At 42.0% G+C, this 20,787-nt stretch overlaps 1 protein-coding gene and 1 long non-coding RNA gene across 4 annotated transcripts in view; one reads left to right on the top strand and one right to left on the bottom strand.

Annotated features, from left to right (window-relative positions):
• LOC119504000 overlaps positions 1 to 5,555 on the bottom strand; it is an 18,060-nt gene extending 12,505 nt beyond the window's left edge. Inside the window, exons 1-2 of the long non-coding RNA XR_005210465.1 lie at positions 5,530 to 5,555; positions 2,236 to 2,239 (exon numbers count right to left, since the gene is read on the bottom strand). This is a non-coding gene — a long non-coding RNA (uncharacterized LOC119504000). The remainder of the gene's footprint in view (positions 1 to 2,235; positions 2,240 to 5,529) is intronic.
• The window catches only part of tent4a (terminal nucleotidyltransferase 4A), a 26,739-nt gene extending 5,952 nt beyond the window's left edge, over positions 1 to 20,787 (top strand). Inside the window, exons 2-13 of one of the 3 annotated variants that reach the window (XM_037796036.1) lie at positions 933 to 1,056; positions 2,562 to 2,608; positions 2,690 to 2,810; positions 5,014 to 5,121; positions 7,715 to 7,849; positions 8,833 to 9,046; positions 10,422 to 10,548; positions 10,638 to 10,741; positions 12,001 to 12,182; positions 15,617 to 15,775; positions 16,013 to 16,066; positions 17,527 to 20,787. In XM_037796036.1, coding sequence (XP_037651964.1) covers positions 933 to 1,056; positions 2,562 to 2,608; positions 2,690 to 2,810; positions 5,014 to 5,121; positions 7,715 to 7,849; positions 8,833 to 9,046; positions 10,422 to 10,548; positions 10,638 to 10,741; positions 12,001 to 12,182; positions 15,617 to 15,775; positions 16,013 to 16,066; positions 17,527 to 17,691 — 1,540 coding nt within the window. In that variant the 3' untranslated portion in view covers positions 17,692 to 20,787. Of the gene's footprint in view, positions 1 to 932; positions 1,057 to 2,561; positions 2,609 to 2,689; positions 2,811 to 5,013; positions 5,122 to 7,714; positions 7,850 to 8,832; positions 9,047 to 10,421; positions 10,549 to 10,637; positions 10,742 to 12,000; positions 12,183 to 15,616; positions 15,776 to 16,012; positions 16,187 to 17,526 lie in introns of all 3 variants that reach the window. The other 2 variants (XM_037796034.1, XM_037796035.1) reach the window with 2 other exon arrangements.

The raw sequence follows: 20,787 nt of genomic DNA, 5'->3' as shown, positions 1-20,787 counted from the left end.
AAAATGTCGAGCGTTGCGATATTATGTTTTGTGATACTGTATTGGTTCTCAAAAACACTATCAAACCAATTTCCCCTAGAGGGATTAATAAAGTTGTTTGAATTGAATATCAATTTTGTATTAATAGTTAACATGCAAAGATTAAATCAGTCAATACTTTATTTTATTTGCAAAGATATGCACCCTCTGTGTATATGCCTTTTCAAAGTAGTGCTATGTTGGATGTTATAGGTACTGTGACAAATGCAAATGCAGATCCCACTGTTCTGATCGCATAAAAAAAGTTCACTTGGCTGTGGCTCAGGAGGTAGAGTGGGTCATCCTTTAATCACAAGGTTGGCGGTTCGATCCCCAGCTCGCATGTCAAAGTGTCCTTGAGCAAGGCACTGAACCCCAAGTTGCTCCCGATGGTCAGGCCAGGGCCTTGCAAGGCAGTTAGGCAAACTGTAACACGCTTTGTTCGGTAAGGTAGAAAGGCGCTACATAAAATGCAGCATCAGTACCAATACGGGTCAAAGTGTGTCGTTATGCACCTTGTGTTTTTGGTTAATCGGGTCGTACGTAAAGTAGAAGCTAACAAAACAGAAACTACATGATACTATGCCATTGCTTCGCTTCCCCGGCTCTGGCATGATGGGGGTTAACCAGCACAGTGATAAGAAGGAAGCATATCTTGGGCCATCTGGAGAGCAGTTTTTTTTCCAAGATATAAGCCAGAAATGTTGCATGTGCAGGCCCATTTTTAGAAGATATCCTCATTCGATTGTTAGTCATATATAATTTTGCAACATGAAATGCTCCAAAGGAAAAGAGATATTTCACACCATCTAAAAGTTCCTTCTCTCAATCCAGGTTTCATACTGGTCTGTGTGTAATCCTAATTGTTACTGTGGTGAGAATAACTTATATCTGTCATCCTCCTTTCTGTCCAGACTCCACGAGGAGCTGATGGACTTCTACAACTTCATGTCCCCTCGGCCAGAGGAAGCAGCTATGAGGAAGGAGGTGGTGAACCGGATAGAGATGATCATCAAGGAGCTGTGGCCCACTGCAGATGTAAGATACACACACACACACACACACACACACACACACACACACACACATGCCTCTGTTTATTTGGATCAATTTCAGATTCTTAGTATCTTAGAGTAGCAGTCTTTTAAATCATACAGTCCACTCTTGGAGGAGTAATTATCTCAGATTTCTCATAAATCTTTAAGATATTGTGCTTTAACACTTCTTTTTTAAAGGTGAGGCCGTGTTTGTACAAGATTACACTAACTTATTCTATGTTTTTATACTGTTTTCTCAAACTACTTTCTTTTTGATTGTGTTTAAAATCTAGGTTAGTCTGTCTGGAGTGAGACACGTTGCTCTTCTATAGCTGCGTTCTGTCAAACCTACAGGAAAAGTTTGACCTTTTGGGAAATATGCTTCTTTGCTTTCTTGCCAAGAGTCTAGATGAGAAGCTTGATACCACTCGCACACATCTGTCTGCTAAGTATGAAGCTAACTTGAAGCTAAGCACAAGGACTGGAAGCAGGCCGGGGAAACAGCTAGTCTGGCGTTGTACAACAACAAAATCCACCTACCAGCGGAGCTGAAGCTCATGTGATGTCTAGTTTGTTAAATCAGTACGGAAATCTGAGTGTTAATACGACAATTTGCGGCTTTACGGGGTGTTATGTTCCAGACTATTTCTTGGTTGGGACCAATAACTTTCAGGAGTCTCTACCGGTTGCCTGGCAACTGGTCCTTGCCAAGAAATGGTTCGGCACACAATGTCATCCTGTTAAGCCAGATAAAAGTCCTGCAAAAACAGACACCTCACCAACACTGTATCTGACGTTTTTAAGAACTACTTACTTTTTTTTTTTTTTTTTGCATTATCCTGAATCTAACTGTAGTTTCCATAGACGAAACAAATGAAACAAAATCATTTACAGTATATGTTGAAGTGCACTCACTATGTATGTGCAGAAAAAAGTGATGGATCCTGCAGCGATGTAGGGTTGATGCAATGCCCCTCTCATTACTTAATCATGTAAAACACAGCACAGTGGTGATTTGTCGGCTGCCAGTCTGCCCCTCTTGCCACTGTGAGCCCGAATGTCAGGTAAATGGATCAAGCCCCTGATTTGTACCAGCCTCCTTTTTCATTTCAGCCTATTAATCCTGGCCTGTCTTCGTGCTATTGCCTTGTCGTATTTACCAGACGGAAAGGGAAAGAACCCCACTCTGCTTCCTTTGGAGAGCTTTCACTCGCGGCCCCCAAACAGCATTTTTTTTCTAGCTATTGTATACTCAACTTGTCAGCGTTTACCGTCTCTGAAGTGGAACGAGGAAATACCCTAGTTCCTGATAGTTTGGAAACATTTGAGTTGGTTATATAAATCATCTCGACAAATTAGCTGTTGTACGATACAGGATCTGTACTGTCAAAGGTATGTAGCCAAGCCCTTCATAGTTAGAATGTGAGAGGAAAGGCTATGTGTGTTTTGTTTAACGGTTGAACTGATGATCATCGTCTTAATATTTCTTCAACATTGTTTTTCCAGGTCCAAATATTTGGCAGCTTCAGCACAGGGCTGTACCTTCCAACAAGGTATGACCCTAGTATTTACGATTAATGCCGTGTTTTGTCTGTCCAGTATTTTAACGCTGTGACTGTTTGTTTCGCCTTCAGTGACATTGACCTGGTGGTGTTCGGGAAGTGGGAGCGCCCCCCGCTGCAAGAGCTGGAACAAGCTCTTCGCAAGCATAACGTGGCAGAACCTTTCTCCATTAAAGTGCTGGACAAGGCTACAGTGAGTAACCAGGGCATGTTTCTGTGTTTCATATTGAGTCCCTAAATAAAGCCACGCAGCAATAGATGGCCATCAAACACACTAGCGATTTTGATAAAAATGACGATTTAATATCCCATGTACACTGATGAAGTGATTAATGATCTGGCACAATGGAATAGTTTGACGGTTCATTTCACGGTCCTGCGTAAGGTTTTATTCTTCACAGTAACTAATAGAATATTACAGTCCCAGTAAATGGGGAACCGATTGTAACAAACCCAGCCAAACCCAAATTTGGCAGCACTTATTACATTCCTTGAAAAGTTCCTTTGGACTCCCAATGGTCAGTTAGATGTATAAAGGTTTGGCTCATTTTACCTCCATGGAAATGTGAGGGGCAGAGGAAGAGACTCAATTAGTGTCTTCCATCTGTTAGCGTGATAGGTGGCACACGCTGTCAGTTGTCTGGTCATTTTTTCCTGTTGAACTGTAAATATACACTTCATGCCCACTATAATATCACAAAAGCAGTGGATACTTTGTCAGCTCTAGATCACCCAGAATTAAAATTGGTCATCAACTGCTCACCCTCTCAGGTCAATGATACTCCACATCTGTTCTTTTGTAGTTTTTCCTCTATAGACCTTTTCATTGCCATTCTGTTGCTAGGGCAACAGCTTTGGTTTACTTCCTGTCAGCTACTGCATTAAAGCTGCGTCCGAAATCACACACTATGCAATGCATACACAATATGTGTGCTGTCGTTCAACATACTTGAATAAACAGTAGTATGGTTTATCGCAATCGGTCTCATGATTGTCCATAGTTAATCGCAAATTAATCGCACATTTTTTATCTGTTCAAAATGTGCCCTAAAGGGAGATTTGTCAAGTATTTAATGCTCTTATCAACATGGGAGTGGGCAAATATGCTTGCTTTATTCAAATGTATGTATATATTTGTTATTGGAAATTGATTAACAACACAAAACAATGACACATATTGTCCAGAAACCCTCACAGGTACTGCATTTAGCATAAAAAATATGCTCAAATCATAACATGGCAAACTGCAGCCCAACAGGCAACAACAGCTGTCAGTGTGTCAGTGTGCTGACTTGACTATGACTTGCCCCAAACTGCATGTGATTATCATAAAGTTGGCATGTCTGTAAAGGGGAGACTCGTAGGTACCCATAGAACCCATTTTCATTCACATATCTTGAGGTCACAGTTCTTGACCATAACAGTTTTTCCGTGCCTAAATTTAGCGCAAGTTTGGAGCATTTTTCTTACTAGCTTTAAGACTGAGCCTGGTACAACCTCCGAAAGATCTATTGCGTTAACGCGTTAAAGAAATTAGTGGCATTAAGGCCAATTTGCGTTAATATGTTATTATCGCATATTCTAACTTTGCCAGCACTAATCTTTTCGGACAAACTGAACTGTAATTTATATTGTCACTTCCTGAGAGCCTCCTTGCCGGTTGGAGATGTGTAACCATGGTAACCCGTACCAACGTCTAGCAAAGGGAAATCTCATGCTTGTAGTTAAATTGAAGCGTTACTGATGTTACAGATCTGTCTGTTATGAACGTTGTCGTCACTACCGCATTGCATTGTGGGATATTTATGCCGCCGTAGTGTCCAGCGTCAGCATACTGTAATATTTCCCTAGAAATAGAATGCAATTTGCGTACTATTGGTTTCATACTAAGGTCTAGGACATACTAAAATATCCCACATACTTGTTTTTGCAACTAAATAGCATATTGGTATGGAATTTCGGGCGCAGCCTTCCAAACAATGCAACAGGAAATACAAAGGGGCCCATTTAGAATGTTTATGTTGTCAAGTATGAAACGGTCTATTGTTTTGACATTAAACCATTGTTTTGCAGCTAAAAATGTATATCATGTCACATGTAATGTGGATACCCACTCAGTCCCACAGTGGTATGGCCCTATCTCTCTCTATAAGCTCTGTAGCGCGCACTGTGGGGCGTACACATGACCAGGCTAACCACTGCAAGCTTCAATGCTGTCTTGACTGACATGATGATAAGTAGTTAATGGCTGAATTTTCATTTTTGGATTAGCTTTTCCGTCTAAAAGGCTCTCAGTTGGAACGGACGGCTTTTTCCCACCTCACACCGCGAATGTGTCCGTAGCTGATGACTTGCCTGTAATGTTTGCTAACACACGTCACTTTTTCTCCCTTCAGGTGCCAATCATAAAGCTGACGGACCAGGAGACTGAGGTGAAGGTGGACATCAGTTTCAATGTGGAGACTGGAGTCAAGGCGGCAAGCTTCATTAAAGATTATGTTAAGGTGAGGTATACATTTCTATATTGGCGATACTGCTGTCAGGATGTACAACGTACAGGTGAACTCGTTATCTTAGTGTTAGTTTTTAGGGCTGTCAAAGTTAACATGATAATAACGTGTTAACGCAAAGTTGTTTTAACACCACTAATATCTTTAACACGCTAACGCAATTTGCGATTTTTTTAGGTTGTAGCGAGCTTTATTAAAGCTAGAGTGAAGATACTGGCATCATATGAAACTAGAAAACCTAAGGAATCCATGTCATACTAGCTTGTCGTGAAGGAGGCTAAATAACGCTCCGAACTTACACTTAATTTTGGCGAGGAAAAACTGACCTTGGCCATTTTCAAAGAGGCCCCTGACCTCTGACCTCAAGATATGTGAATGAAAATGGGTTCTATGGGTATCCACGAGTCTCCCCTTTACAGACATGCCCACTTTATGATAATCACATGCAGTTTGGGGCAAGTCATAGTCAAGTCAGCACACTGACACACTGACAGCTGTTGTTGCCTGTTGGGCTGCAGTTTGCCATGTTATGATTTGAGCATATTTTGTAATGCTAGATGCAGTACCTGTGAGGGTTTCTGGATAATATTTGTCATTTTTTTTGTGTTATTAATTGATTTCCAATAATAAATATATACGTATATTTGCATATTTGCCCACTATTTCCCTTTTCCATTCCCTTTAAGGTACATTTTGAACAGATAAAAAATGTGCGTTTAATCGCGATTAACTATGGACAATCATACGATTAATCCCAATTAAGTATTTTAATCGACTGACAGGCCTGGTTAGTATTATTGAATCAGACCAGAAGGCATCAAATGATACACCTTCTGCTACTGCATTTTAAAACCAGATAGGGATTGTGAATTGAAGTCTTCACAGACTAGCTGAAATACGGCCACAACGCTCATTACAAGCAATACTTAGATACGGAGGAAGAGAGCAGGAAAAGGTCATGTAGACATATTTAAATAAAAACCACCAGAGGAGTCACATAATTACCATTTTACAGTGGGGTCTAAATACAGAACTTTTGGAAATTCCCTCTGCAAGCCAGCAGTTTAAAGCATTACACTTTACTTCACTCCAATCTCCAACTGGCACTTCTCATTTCCAAAGTGAAGCTGGAACGGACCCCAGTGCCTAGAATAATCTCCACTTAACTCAAATGGAGTCTGTGTGTTGCCAAATCTACTCGGCGGAGGTGAAAACCCACCCCGTGGCTCTGACAAAAATTCCTGCAGAAGGTGGATCTCTGCCCGCTTTAGTCCCTGTTATAGTAGCTAATGCGGGAGAGGAATTCCAGGTGCTGATGTTCCAGCGAGCTGTCAGGTTTTGGCTTTTGTCCTTTGTTGTTGTTGTTGATTTTTCTATCACGGTTCTCTGGGAATACATGTCAGAGCTCGAACGCCCCGCTGCTGACAGCCGCTCTCAGCATCAATCCGGCGATCGTTGATGTTGTCAATGCGTGGGCGTGACAGACTCCAGTGCAGTCTTGTCATTGAGAGGTCACCTTAATCCTCATATGTCAGATTCCCATGCAGCGCACCTCCATGTCTTGTTCTCACATCTTAAAAGCATATTTGAAGAGCGTGAACCAGGCCCTGCTGCTCCACTGGCACAGATATGCACACACACACACACACACACACACACACTGCCAGGAGGTTGTGCTTCCTTTTCAATTTGGAAAATGAAGATATTTGTAATTCCCATTCCCACGCCCTCTGGGGTTTCGGCACATTATCAAGTCACAGGCTGTAGGAAGCCTCATTGAACACCTTTTTTAGACACTTTGACCCAGTTGGATGCTAGATGGAGTATTTATGTGGTAAGTAGGATGGTAACAATTCACTTATCATGATTACAAATCATGATTAGTCTCGATTTTACTATAAAACAAGATTGAATCACTGTAGTTTTAGCAATACCCGTGGCTTCCGCAGAGGTTTTTCACCGGTTTGGTAGCATTATAGCTCCCTAAAAGAAAATATGGTATGGAAACAGTATGCATTAGTCACAGTTACTGCGGAAACATGACTAATGTATAAAACTGCCCCGGGCAACACTGTGAGACTGCAGGTAGTGCTGGATTGTGTTCCAGTATCTTGTTGGACCAGAAACTGTGACAGAATCTACTGCAAGATGTATTTGCATTGATACACAGTATGTCTATTTAATGGTTGCTTCAATAAATCCCCATTTACATAATTGAATTGACTCAAATGCAAAAGGAAACTGTAATTGCTCCTGAATCAAATCGCCGAACGACTGAATAACAAATAAAGCAAATCAATTTGGGATTAAGATTCACACCCCTGGTGGTAAGTGATGTAATTATTTGCCATCATTTAAATAATTAGCTGTCTTCACTTTGAAGGTTTGACTAGTAATCCTATCACTAACTCATTGATTTCTATACATCTCACCAGAAATCCCCCCACTTCTCTTCAGTGAGTCATACAAATGAAACCTGAGCCATTTGAATCCACTTTTTTCGTTTTAGGATTCTCTCCCATACCTTCTTCTCTGTCACCTCATCCAGAGTTTGACTGAATCATCTGTCTCTTCTTCCACCTTTCAGATGTATCCAGTGCTGCCTTACCTGATCTTTGTACTGAAGCAGTTTCTGCTGCAGAGAGATCTAAACGAAGTCTTCACTGGGGGAATCAGCTCTTACAGCCTCATCCTCATGGTCATCAGCTTCCTGCAGGTAAAAGTAAGCTTCAGACACACAACCCTTAATATGTGTTGTGTAATAAGAGCAGTACAGGATGTAGTAGCAGTGCTCATGAAAGTAAAAGTGCTGCAGTGTTGTAGGGCTTGACCCGAATTTCTGACTATTCAATTATTCGCTCATTGTGTAGGTATTTAATTTTCAATTTTGGGATTCGGATATTATAATTTTTTTTTTTTAAACCCCTGGGGATTACAAACATGCATAACATATTGGACAACCTTTTGGAAAATGTGTTTTATTCATTAACCAATCCATTTGATTTAAAGTGCAGAATCACCATGCAGCATGGTCCCAATACACATTACAATTTAAAAAAAGAATACATAGAACAAAGCACACAGCAAGTGAGCAAACCCAATAGTAATACAAACAACACCTAACTGTAGAATAACAGAATCCTTCAAAATGAATATTTTTTTAATTAAACCGAAAGACACACGTTGCCATGCTACGCTGTCCATCTCAGCAGAGAACAGAGAAATGTCCTTCACGAGTCATGTCAAGGAGACGAGCCAATGCAACCCATGGGGGGGTGGGGCTCGGGCCGGAGGCTGCATTACACATAGGTTTGCATAGTCGGGCACTGCTGGAGAGTAGTTGCATAATGCGCAGAGACATCTGCCGCCAAAACGCCACCATTTAGGGGGGACAGGGCCTGCAAACATGACTTTTTAAGCTTGTTCTACACTCGCACAAACCGAGCGGTGAGGAGAGAGGACACTGGGCGTAAAAACGGGGCAGAAGAGGCATGGAGACGAGAAGCAGCAGCGGTTGTCACTGGGTAGTAATACCAATACTGATGGTAGAAACAATAACAGGATTCATAGTAGAATAAGTTAGTAGTACACGGCTTCCTTTATATCCAGTGTTGTACACAGACATCAGTGATGATCTTTACTAATGCATAGTAATACTTGTTTTAAATACATACTAATCCAGGTCTTCCTGCACTTGCTCCTCAGCTCCATCCTCGCATCGACGCCAGAAACCCCAACGAGAATTTGGGCGTGTTGCTGATCGAGTTCTTTGAGTTGTACGGCCGCCACTTCAACTACTTGAAAACAGGGATTCGCATCAAAAACGGAGGCGCATACATAGCCAAAGAGGAGATCATGAAGGCCATGACAAATGGATACAGACCATCCACGCTCTGCATAGAGGACCCGCTGCTCCCAGGTGTGTGTGTGTGTGTGTGTGTGTGTGTGTGTGTGTGTGTGTGTGTGTGTGTGTGTGTGTGTGTGTGTGTGTGTGTGTGTGTGTGTGTGTGTGTGTGTGTGTGTGGTGTGTGTGTGTGTGTGTGTGTGTGTGTGTGTGTGTGTGTGTGTGTGTGTGTGTGTGTGTGTGTGTGTGTGTGTGTGTGTGTGTGTGTGTGTGTGTGTGTGTGTGTGTGTGTGTGTGTGTGTGTGTGTGTGTGTGTGTGTGTGTGTGTGTGTGTGTGTGTGTGTGTGTGTGTGTGTGTCACGCATTTACAAGAATTACAATGAATAAAAGATTTCAAACACGTGCATCCATTATAGAAGTCAGCCAGAATGAGGTTGTTAGTGAACTGGTTAACATGTGAAATGAGGCTTAAAATTATGTTTTTAGGAGCTGCACTGTAACTCAAGTATTGTTAGGACAGAACATTTCCCAGAGGGGGGAACACATTACTATATTGCAACGTCAGATGCACTACAACCAACATGTTAATGTGTTAGTTTTCTTTGACATATAGAAGTCCTGATCATACAGTTGACCTCTACACAGATGTAAAGATGCTGTGTATTTGTAAGAAGTCAAAAGCAGTTCGGGTAAATACCCTTCTTAGATTCATCAGCCACAAGCAAACTTCATTTATTGAGGGGGAATAATTAACCACCATGTGCACTAGTGGCGGTCATGTCATTTTATACCATAGATCATGACAAATGTTTGACATGACATTTGTGCAGTAGGGGGCCAATAGTTTCAAGTTTAAGACGTTTTAAAAAGCCTTTAAATACATAGTCCATTAGAATTCATTCATTTAGCTGTCTCCATAGCTAAATGAGCTCAACAAAAGTTTAAAAGTCACTATATGTAGGATTTTAAAATTCCTTATTTTGGTGCCATCCAGTGGTAGTTTCAATAGTGACACTGTGGCAAACAGCAATAGGACTAAAAGCAACACATAAAAACTGCACCACTTCTCACCTGGATTGTTTCATTTTTCTACAAACACAAACCTACGCCATCACAATAATTACAAAGGTGCTATAAATACATTAAGAAATCTGCATAGTGGCTTTAAAGTCCATAATTCATCCAGTTCTAGATGTTTGACCTCAGAGTCCAATATATAACGACACTATGGAAACGACCACATGGTATGATATTGAATGCAAACTTGTGGCGCTAACGTAATTATCATATCTCCATGTATGAGCATGTAATACCCCACAGCAAGGGAGGAGTTTAGAAAAAGTCAAAAGAAAGCAATAGAAATATGAATATCACAGAGCTCACTGGACCATCTTTTTTCTCTTCACCCTTTAAAATGAACTACCGTGTTGTTGTGTTTGTCTTTATGCAGGTAATGATGTGGGGAGGGGTTCCTATGGGGCCATGCACGTCAAGCAGGTGTTTGACTATGCCTACACTATCCTGAGTCATGCCGTGTCCCCGCTTGCACGCTCGTATCCCAACAAAGACTCTGAAAGGTTTGTATTCAATCCACTCAGCAGTACTTAAAGACACCCTGGATGACAGTAGTTCTCTTTTATAACCCGTCTGTCTCTCTTCTCTGCAGCACCTTGGGAAGGATAATCAGGTTGACCCAGGAAGTGATCGACTACAGGGAATGGATCATTAAGAAGTGGGGGGGCAGGGATCTGGCGCGAACAGACAACAGAGGTACGATTCCTCAGACTTTAATATACAATTCTACAGTAATGATGACACACCTGCTTGTGCTTTCCGTGATTATGTATTGAAACCAAGACTGTATGAGGAGTACAGGGTTAAGAATTTAATTCTAATGAGTGGAAAACATCTTATAAAACAGATTTTTTTTTTTTTTTCACACCTTATTGAACAGCTCCAGAAATCAGAGTCAAGGAATTTGTTTTAACCTCTTAAGCCCTAGGGTGCTGGAAGGTGTGGTTTGCCTAGACAGACATACCCAAAATAAATCAAGAATAGCTCCACAATTACCAGGTCTATGTGCATGATCTTTGTCTCTATGGATTGGTATGACTTCAGAGAATTCTGAGAGAGAACTAAAATGTTTTCTAGGTTAGACAGTGGATAACACCATTATAGCAATGATGCCATGCACAGAGATGCCACTGAATTCATTCAGCAACTCCTTGACTACAACTGTGCCAAAGCGGATATAAATAACACAAAGCATATAGATTCTACAAAGGTTTTAGTACGGATATGACCAGGCGGACTCTCCATTTGGCCACTTGGATACCCAAAGTGTGCCAAATTGGTCTTCTACCTCTTGAAAGGTAATCTGGCTATAAAAAAAACGACTGATATCCACTACAGGAGGCTCTGTGCACACAATGGAGCGTTTGGCCATGACATTTACCCTGTGCATCATCACATTCTTCCATTGTGCACAGTATAAAATCAATAAATAACAACTAAATTGTATAATTTTGACTCCAAATGGAGTAGTTTTATTATAATAACGAAATATGATCAAGTAAAACTTAATAACAATGTAAATAAGATAACTAAAAAGAATCCAAAGTCAAGTATTTACATTCAATATAAAAACGGTCAAAAGTATTATAAAGTAAAAATGCAATTTCTCGTGCTTTGATTTTGTAACTAAACTATTGAAATCATTGCCAAACAAACAATTGTTTGGACAAAATACACTTGGAGTTTCGTTTTAGTAGCGATAAGGCCTCGTCATTAAGAAACAATTAGGAAAAAAAGACCACCACGGCATTTTATGAAGTTTTTTAAAGCAGCGTTTTAACACACAGCTCAGCCGAACCCGGTATCGGATTCATCAGGTAAATGAGGTCAAAAGAAGACATTTGACAGCATAATAGTATACTGAAAAAAGTAAACTTTTTATGTATAAATAATAAAACCCACAGAACAAAATGTGAATTTGTGAATTACTGAACCTTCCATTTGTTCTTTTGTAGTGTCACCTCCCAAGGAGCCAGTGTCAGAGCAGGAGTCCTGCGTGCTCGGTGGCGGTGTCGGGTCGGAGGAGCAGCAAAGGGACTCGGTGTCGCCCCACAGTGCAGACTCGCCCATGTCCATCTCCAGCCCCCAGCAGCACTCCTCAGCCTCCTCTGTCTCCTCACTGTCTGGATCAGACAACGTAAGAAAACGCATACACACACACACACTGTAAAAGCACTCAATGTGGTTTTTGCCTTTTGTAGGTTAGAGTTTTTACTCAACAGATAGACGGATACAGTATGTGTCAAGTGAATTCTGACAGAGTGAAGAGTCAATTAACATAAGAGCTACTCTGTTGAACTCCTGTATATATCCATAATGCATGAAATGCAGCCAACACTAGCTGGTATGAGACACCCGTGACAAAGTGGTAAATTGTCTGTCCAGTTTTACCCTTGTGAATGATAGATTGTCTGGAACAACTACAGTTTGTTGTGATTATGCAGTTGACATCCAACATAATGGAGTAATATGGCCACCCACTTGGTATAACTACATGCAGAATTATCTATTTTATTCTCTCCAACCCATCTGATGGAAGCACACCCAATTTGCATCTAATTTCATTGTAGTATTTAAATGGAAACATACAGTAGCTGCAAGTGTTGTGACTAGGGCTGTCAATCGATTAAAATATTGAATTGCCATTAATCGCACGATTCTCCATAGTTAATGGTGATTAATCGCACATTAATCACACATTTTCTTTATCTCTTCAAAATGTGCCTTAAAGGGAGATTTGTCAAGTATTTAATACTCTTATCAACATGGGAGTGGACAAATATAATTGCTTTATGCAAACATATGTATATCGTTATTATTGGAAATCAATTAACAACACAAAACAATGACAAATATTGTCCAGAAACCCTTACAGGTACTGCATTTAGCATAAAAAATATGCTCAAATCATAACATGGCAAACTGCAGCTCAACAGGCAACAACAGCTGTCAGTGTGCTGACTTGACTATGACTTGCCGCAAACTGCATGTGATTATCATAAAGTGGGCATGTCTGTAAAGGGGAGACTCGTGGGTACCCATAGAACCCATTTCCATTCACATATCTTGAGGTCAGAGGTCAAGGGACCCCTTTGAAAAATTACCGTGACAGTTTTTCCTCACCAAAATTTAGCGTACGTTTGGAGCGCTATTTGGCCTCCTTCATTGGGTGGTACCAATGGATTCCTTAGGTTTTTTATAGTTTCATATGATACCAGTATCTTCACTCCAGCTTTAAAACTGAGCCCGCTTCAACCTCCCAAAAATCGATTGTGTTAATGCGTTAAAGAAATTAGTGGCATTAAAACGAATATGCGTTACGTGTTATTATCGCTTTAACTTTGACAGCCCTAGTTGTGACATTATTTTGATGATACATGTTTATTTTATAAGGGTTGTTAAAATGTAAATAATCCATGTAAAAAAGTTAATGTTGGAAAATATTGAGTTATAAGAAGACTAACATTTTATGTGAATAAGTAATAAGTACAGAGGATAGTTTAGAGGCCAAATGCCTTACGTTGTATTAAAAGGACTTCACTACCCATAATTCTTGAGGGAGCAGAAGAAAAAGTTTTTGAGATGTTAGTTAGCTCTTGTTAGCAGCCAAGTTGGGAAACCTGGGATATTGATATGGCTGCTGATGGCGAAGATAGAGTGCACTGGACGCCGGGGAAAAATTGAAACAGAAACGTTGGACAATATGGAGTTCCACCACAAGAATCAGATTATTGTTGAATTATTAAAGGAAGATGATAGCCGTGTGCGAGAGATGGTGGCTGTGTCATCAGCGAAGGAGGACATTGTGTGAGTTCGACAGAGCGATGGAAGAATGACCTCCCTGGAAGACATGGAGGCGGAGATCGAACTCGCAAAGGAATACAGAGCAGACCGTATTATTGTGATGAAAACCACCCCCTCCCCACCCCCACTTGCTCATCTAACGGGTACATATCCACAGGGGCGTTTCCTATTGCCTCGCTTCCCAGCATTGGACGCTCGATGGGCTGCCTTTAGGCACCTGATTGGACGAACGCTTTCCACTCGTGGGCTGCTGCTGCTCCCGGCTTTTTAAACTGGAACCAACATGGTGGCTCGTTTGGAAACTTTCTTCTCTTATATCACGAAAACAGTTCATCGAAATGTGTTTCTGAAAACATTTAATACGAGAAATAAGCCATGCAGTTGCTGAATCTGTCTTTATTTTGGATCGACAATGGTTAGTTTAAAAGGTTCTCGTGGAGTTTGCATAAAGTAGCCTAGACCTCAACTTCATGCAGATGAGTAGCGGCCAAACTCACGCCCCATCTCTCGAAATCGCGCCGCCACGCTACCAGAATGCATTGCACGGCTACTTGCATAGACAATGAATGGGAAGCGTGGAAAGGACGGAGGCTGTGGGCAGGTAAACATAACCGATGGCAAATCATGCCGGATCTCAGCGCACCAATCCAACAGTTATATTGCCAAAGTTGATGATTGCGAAATTCAATGGAGATGTAAGTTTGTGGCAGGAATTTTGGAGCCAGTATGAGAATGCTATTCATAGAAATTGTACCCTTTGCAAGAGAGAGAAATTTACCTTCCTGAAAACTTAGCTGACAGGGCCAGCTGCAAAGACCGTAATTATGATGCTGCAGTTAATATCCTCCTAAACAGATTGGGAAGGAAGGATCTCATTGTAAATGCCCACCTGTCAAAGCTACTGAATCTCACTCCACTGTGAATAAATCGTCCAATGTTAGTGCACTGAGGCAGCTACATGATGAATGTGAAATTCACATTAGGAGCCCAGAGTCGTTGGGAGTGGTATCAGATACAGTACATACAGGAACATGTTATGCCCAACACCGCCAGAGGACACGGCTCCTGATTACAGCCGTCAGCAGAGGGGAGAAGATGACGAATGGAAGGTGCCTGATGTACTTCAGATTCTGCAGGAGGAATTTCATTTTGAAAATGCTGAGGTCATGCAATCAGAAAAGACAGACAGTCTGCTCACAAGCCATGTAGCCAATCATATTCCCTCCAGTGACATTAAACTAAAGAAACCGAGCATGGCATTCGCAGCTGTAACTACACACAGCTAGCCTGAAGACACAAACATTGTCTGTTTTATGATAGTGCTGAACACAGATCTGAGAAATGCCCCAGACCACAAGGTTGCGGCAGCGTGTACGGAGGAGAAGCTGAAGAAGCTAGGCAGGTGCTTTGTGTGCTTTGAGGTCCTGAACATATTGTGATGTTCTGCAGAATAAAGGGCGTGTCCTGTGCAACATGTGGAGACAGGCATCACATAGCTGTTGCTTGTTGGATGGAGGCAGTCAGGGAAGATTTGTGCGTTAGGTTAAGGTTACAACATGTTCACACATAAATTATAAAATAAAAAACGATTAAAAAAAACATACATTACATACAGTCCCTTTTAATATTGTGGTATTGTTTATTGTAGTTGGAGAGTCTGGTGTGGAGGATTTCTACCAGGGTCTCGTTTCATCATTTAGACTAAGCTACAACAAGTGATATACTCAACCTCTCTCATTCTCTCTTCCTTTTTGTGTCATTTGCCAGGACTCTGATTCAGCGCAGCCGTGTCCCGTCCCTCCGCCACCCCTGCCACAATACCAGTCTTTCCCGCATCTGAGCCTCGCTTTGCCACCAGGCCTCAACATGGGCACCGGCAAGCCCGGCATGGGAGGACCCCATCTCCTCTTGCATCCAGGCTCACAGGTAAAGGCATACATTCATCGTCTATAGACTCTCGCGATTACATCATGTATTGAAATTACAAGAACAAGACAAATGATGTAGTGGTTAACATTTGGATCAGGTTATGGTCCTGTGAAGAGAAACATAATTTAGCATTTCAGACCTCTAAAAGTAAGGATGTTTTGTCACTGGACGTTTCCAACATTCGATCAAATCCAGAACTGTAATTGATTATCATTATCCCCTTTCGTCCTCCAGGCTCGCGTCCCGCTGCCCGGTGGTCTAGCAATGCACTCCATACCTGGCAGACAGGTGTGTATAGACACCGGGCTCCCCCCCTTCTTCCACATGCCCCCCCCAGCCCATGCTCATGCCCCCGCCCCCTCCAGCCCCCAGCCTCCGCCCAGCCCCCACTCCAGCCATATACACAAGGTAGGCGCCGGATGCCACGAACACACTCAAAACGCACTGTCAACTAGGCAGACTTGTCTCTCACACACACACACACACACACAAGTTCACTCTCTCCATCTCATATTTCCTGTTTCTCTTCCACAGTCTTTGTCAAGTGTGTGATTTGTCTCTCTCTTGCTCTCTCTCATGCACTCTCAGAAAATGAAATTGCCATCTGTAGTCTATAACTGATCAGTAAACAATCACTGTCACTGCTGCTCTGTGGCCTGATGTTCCAACATCTGGTGGGGACCTGTTGCTATGGGAAATGGCATAATAACAAACAGGGACATTATCCAGGGCCTGCTGGCTTATTAAAGGAATAGTTTAATTTTTGGGGATATACGCTTATTCACTCTGTCGCCAAGAGTTGGACGGGAAGATTGATATCACTCTCATTATTTGTTGCTATAGACATGTCAGACTTAAAAAATTGTAAATATGAATCGGGCAAGAAAATTGCAAGTGGTGCATCTCTAATAGAGTGCTGTAGTGCTTGGTTGGTCTAAACGGATTCAGAGAGGATTTTACAAGTCAATCTCCAGGGTTAAACGTTCAGTCTAGGGCTGTCAAAGTTCACGCGATAACGCAAATTAGTTTTATCGGCATTAATTTCAATAATGCATTAATGCAATCGATCTTTCAGGGGGTTGTAGCGGGCTCAGTTTTAAAGCTACTGGCATCATATGAAATATGTCCTATTAGCTTGTTGTGAAGGAGGTTAAATAACGCTCCAAAGTTACGCTAAGATTTGGCGAGGAAAACCTGGCATAGCCATTTTCAAAGGGGTCCCTTGACCTCTGACCTCCAGATCAGTGAATGAAAATGGGTTCTCTGGGTACCCACGAGTCTCCCCTTTACAGACATGCCCACTTTATGATAATCACATGCAGTTTAGGGCAAGTTATAGTCAAGTCAGCACACTGACACACTGACAGTTGTTGTTGCTGTTGGGCTGCAGATTTCCATGTTGGGATTTGAGCATATTTTTATGCTAAATGCAGTACCTGTGAGGGTTTCTGGACAATATTTGTCATTTTTCTGTGTTAATTTATTTCCAATAATAAATATATACGTACATTTACATGAAGCAAGTATATTTGCCCACTCCCATGCTGATAAGAGTATTAAATACTTGACAAAACCTTTAAGATACATTTTGAACAGATAAAAAATGTGCGATTAATCACAATTTACTATTTGAAGCGATTGACGGTCCTAGTTCTGTCCCATAAAAGAAAGAAATGAGCAATCCTAATTTCCTGTTTGGTGCATCATCATCTCTCTCTCTCTCTCTTATTCTCTCCACCCCTCCTCAGAACGGAGCCAAGTTCAACGTGAAGGGCTTCCACAACCCGCCGCTGGTCAGCAACCCCGCCCTGGCTAACCGCGGACACACACACGCTCACACGCACACACAGTATCACCGCAACACTTGGCGGCGCAGAAAGAGGGAGAGCCTGCCGGTTAGCCTCAGCAGATAGAAACCACTCGTCTCACCCCCCCCCACACTTTATCTCCCTCTCCTCTCTGGCTGCTAAACCCTGGCTCTACCTTCGTCTCCAATGAGGACGGACAGGCAGACAGAGGACCAGAGACCAGCAGTTTTCACTCTGGGGCTGCCTTCGACACGGGACAACAGCCCTCCGCTCTGCATCTTCTTCCTACTATCTCTACCTTTCCATTTCTGCATGACTTTTTGTTCACAGTTTCAGTATTATGTTACTTTTCAGTATTTTTTGGTTTCCTCATCTTTGTTTCAGGTCCTGTTTATTTTTTGTTGAACTCGGCGGTGACGCCATCGCCGAGTTCACCTGACCTCGTCTTGACCCTCGCAGCCAAGCTGCCTGTGGTTCAGTGTTGCTTTTTTTTTTTTTTTTTTTTTCTGTTTTTTTTTTTTTTTTACAGTTTATACACTTAAAGAACAAACAGTTTTTCATTTTGTGCAATAATGTTATTTTTTCTTTTTTGGAACTAAAGTAAATGCTTATTTAATTTTATCTGTGTATATGTAAAGGCATTTTTATACAGTTGTTTTATTTTTGTAGAGTTTTAAATTTTGTTTACAAAACCTTTCCCCCGGGCAGCATCTCTGGAGTGTGTGTGTGTGTTGCTCAGTTGTTGTGTGTGTGTGTGGGAGTGTGTGCGCCTGTCTGCCTGTCATCAGGTTGAGATGGACCCCTCCTTCTCTTCTTCTCTCCCCTCTTTACTCGTGTTGTCCTGTTTGATAAAGAGAAGCGGGAACAGAAAGGGATACAGAGCTCTTCTTCATCTGTCTTGCGAAAATGGGCGAGGTTAACATGAAATTCCTACAATGGAAGTTGTGTTCCTCGGTCCACTTAGTCGAAGGCATCCTGGAGGGAAGTGGAGGGATGGAAATTGCACCCTGGGATATCCTGAGAAAATGAGAGGATGTAATTCTGTTTTAGCCTTGATGGGGTAGCTCCTGAGCAGACAGAGCTTTAGCAGTGCCACCTTGAGAATGTGTGTATTTGTATATCTCTGTATGTATGTGTGTGTGTGTCCCTTATGGGACTGTGCTGTTGCCATATTTCGTCAGTCAGGGGGAAGGCTGGCAGTGGCCTGCTGGTTTAGTCTTGGCCATCTTTCTCTCCACAGGAGGCGATTTTTAAAAGAAAGGCTTCCAGACAGTGCAGAATTTTGGCCTGAAAGAGCCTCTTCTGTCAAACATATATGCAAGCGTGTTTTCATTTTTTGTGCTCGTCTCTTTTTATTACATGTTGTAGGAGGGTTGTGGCCAAGAAGGGGCAACAGCTTATCTGACTTGAATTTGAAGATCAAGATTAGGGTAAGAGGGCAAGGATAGAAAAAAAAAAAGCCACTGATTCCAGGTTCAGAGGAATCCTCTCAGTCTCTCTAAGTTGCTGTTGTGGAAATCTGATCCCAGGGCTGAGGTCAAACTCTTGCCCGCTGCTGTAAATCAGTGCAGACCAACACTAAGATGCTCAGCGATAAGGTTTTTCTCCTTTATGCTCCTGGACAAAGGAGAAGGAGGGAGGGAGAGAGGGGGGGGGGGTCTTCCTGAACCAAGGACCCTAGTGAAAGGGAATTATATTTTGATTCCATTCAGGAATCTTGTGTATATTTGATTGCCAGGTACTTCCGCTAATTGTTTGCAAATGCCTTTCTTTGTGTTTACTTGGGAGTGTGTGTACGTCGTTTTTTTTTTTTTTTTTTTTTTCAGCGAGCACACCGTGTCACTGCTTGTTGGACTTGGAGTTTACTGACTGTCAAGACACGCAGGCCAACTTGTGAACTATGAGCCCATCCCCCCCTGACCCCCTTGTATTTGTATGAAGGTCCTTGATATGTTTCAAAGTCTAGTTTTCTACATCTTAAGGAATGGGGGATGTGTAATGTCAGTGGTTGGGTCTGTGTAGTGTGTGACATAGTGAAACGTGTGTGAGAACGTATCGGGGACTCATGACTCGCCACCACAGGTTTTTTTTAATCAGACGGTTCATGAGCAAAGTGCACCCCAGAGAGCGACTTGCACTCTGCAGGGTGCACTTCAGAGTGTCCACCAACAATTCTTTACCTTTTTACTGAGACTCTGTTCAGTGCTGTTTGTGTTTCCTTTTTTCCTTTTTAAAACCATGGCAACTCTGACCCCGCTGTCAAAACTGCACCCGGCATCAATTCAATCTCAGATGAAGGGGTTTCTGTTTTGACCGATGGCTCGAAGCAGATTATGAGCAAATCATCGCTTATAGCTAGAGAAATTCCTTTTTAATAATTTGACCAAAATCATTATCTGCCCAGCCATACCATCGTTCCCTTTCACTCCTTTATTCCCTATGGATGATTATTTCCATCCATAGGGAGGTGATCACGTTGGCGCATGAAATGCTCAATTACATGCAATCCTAGCCTGATTATAAATTGGATAACAAGGGGGGGGATGTAGTTTCAAACTGCAATCCTCGACAGCCACGTCTGCTTTTAGAGATTAGAACCAGCGTTGATGAGAGGCTGAAAATGAAATTGGTAATGGGAGGTTGTTGACTGGGTTAGAGTTGCCTGCATCTCCACAGCAAAAAGACTTGACATGCAGTATCCTAGGAAGTCTGTATGGATTTGAAATCTCTGTGCATCTCAGCAGTCCGACGCTGCTCCGTCACACTGATCCAGATCGGTGTAAATGACGGTAAAAAGGAAGCGGCCAGGACCGCTGAGATTTTGGCGTACACATGTACACGTAGATGATGCAATGTAATATCACCCCCTCATTGCAACACAATGAGGGATTTTAAACTGGCGGCTGCTGTTTTAGAGAAAAGTGGCAGCCCCTCTTTGTCCTGGCTGATTCATGTGAGCAGTGGCCCTCTAAATGGACACTGAGCTCCCGGTGGCCAGAGGGAACCACTGCCCAGCTTGTGGTTGTTTTTTTGGGGAGGGAGGCGGGGGGGGGGGGCGTTGGTTTCTTTTTTTTTTTTTTTGACATTTTTATGTAAATATATTTTTTTCTATTTTATTTTTTAATAAACATTTTAAAACTGCCAGTCAGCGTGTGTTTAATAAATGTTTGACCACATTGACATTATTATCATCGCATAGTA

This window comes from Sebastes umbrosus, chromosome 15 (assembly GCF_015220745.1).
Source record: "Sebastes umbrosus isolate fSebUmb1 chromosome 15, fSebUmb1.pri, whole genome shotgun sequence".
Taxonomy (NCBI): domain Eukaryota; kingdom Metazoa; phylum Chordata; class Actinopteri; order Perciformes; family Sebastidae; genus Sebastes; species Sebastes umbrosus.
This window is presented reverse-complemented; position numbering and strand designations above follow the sequence as displayed.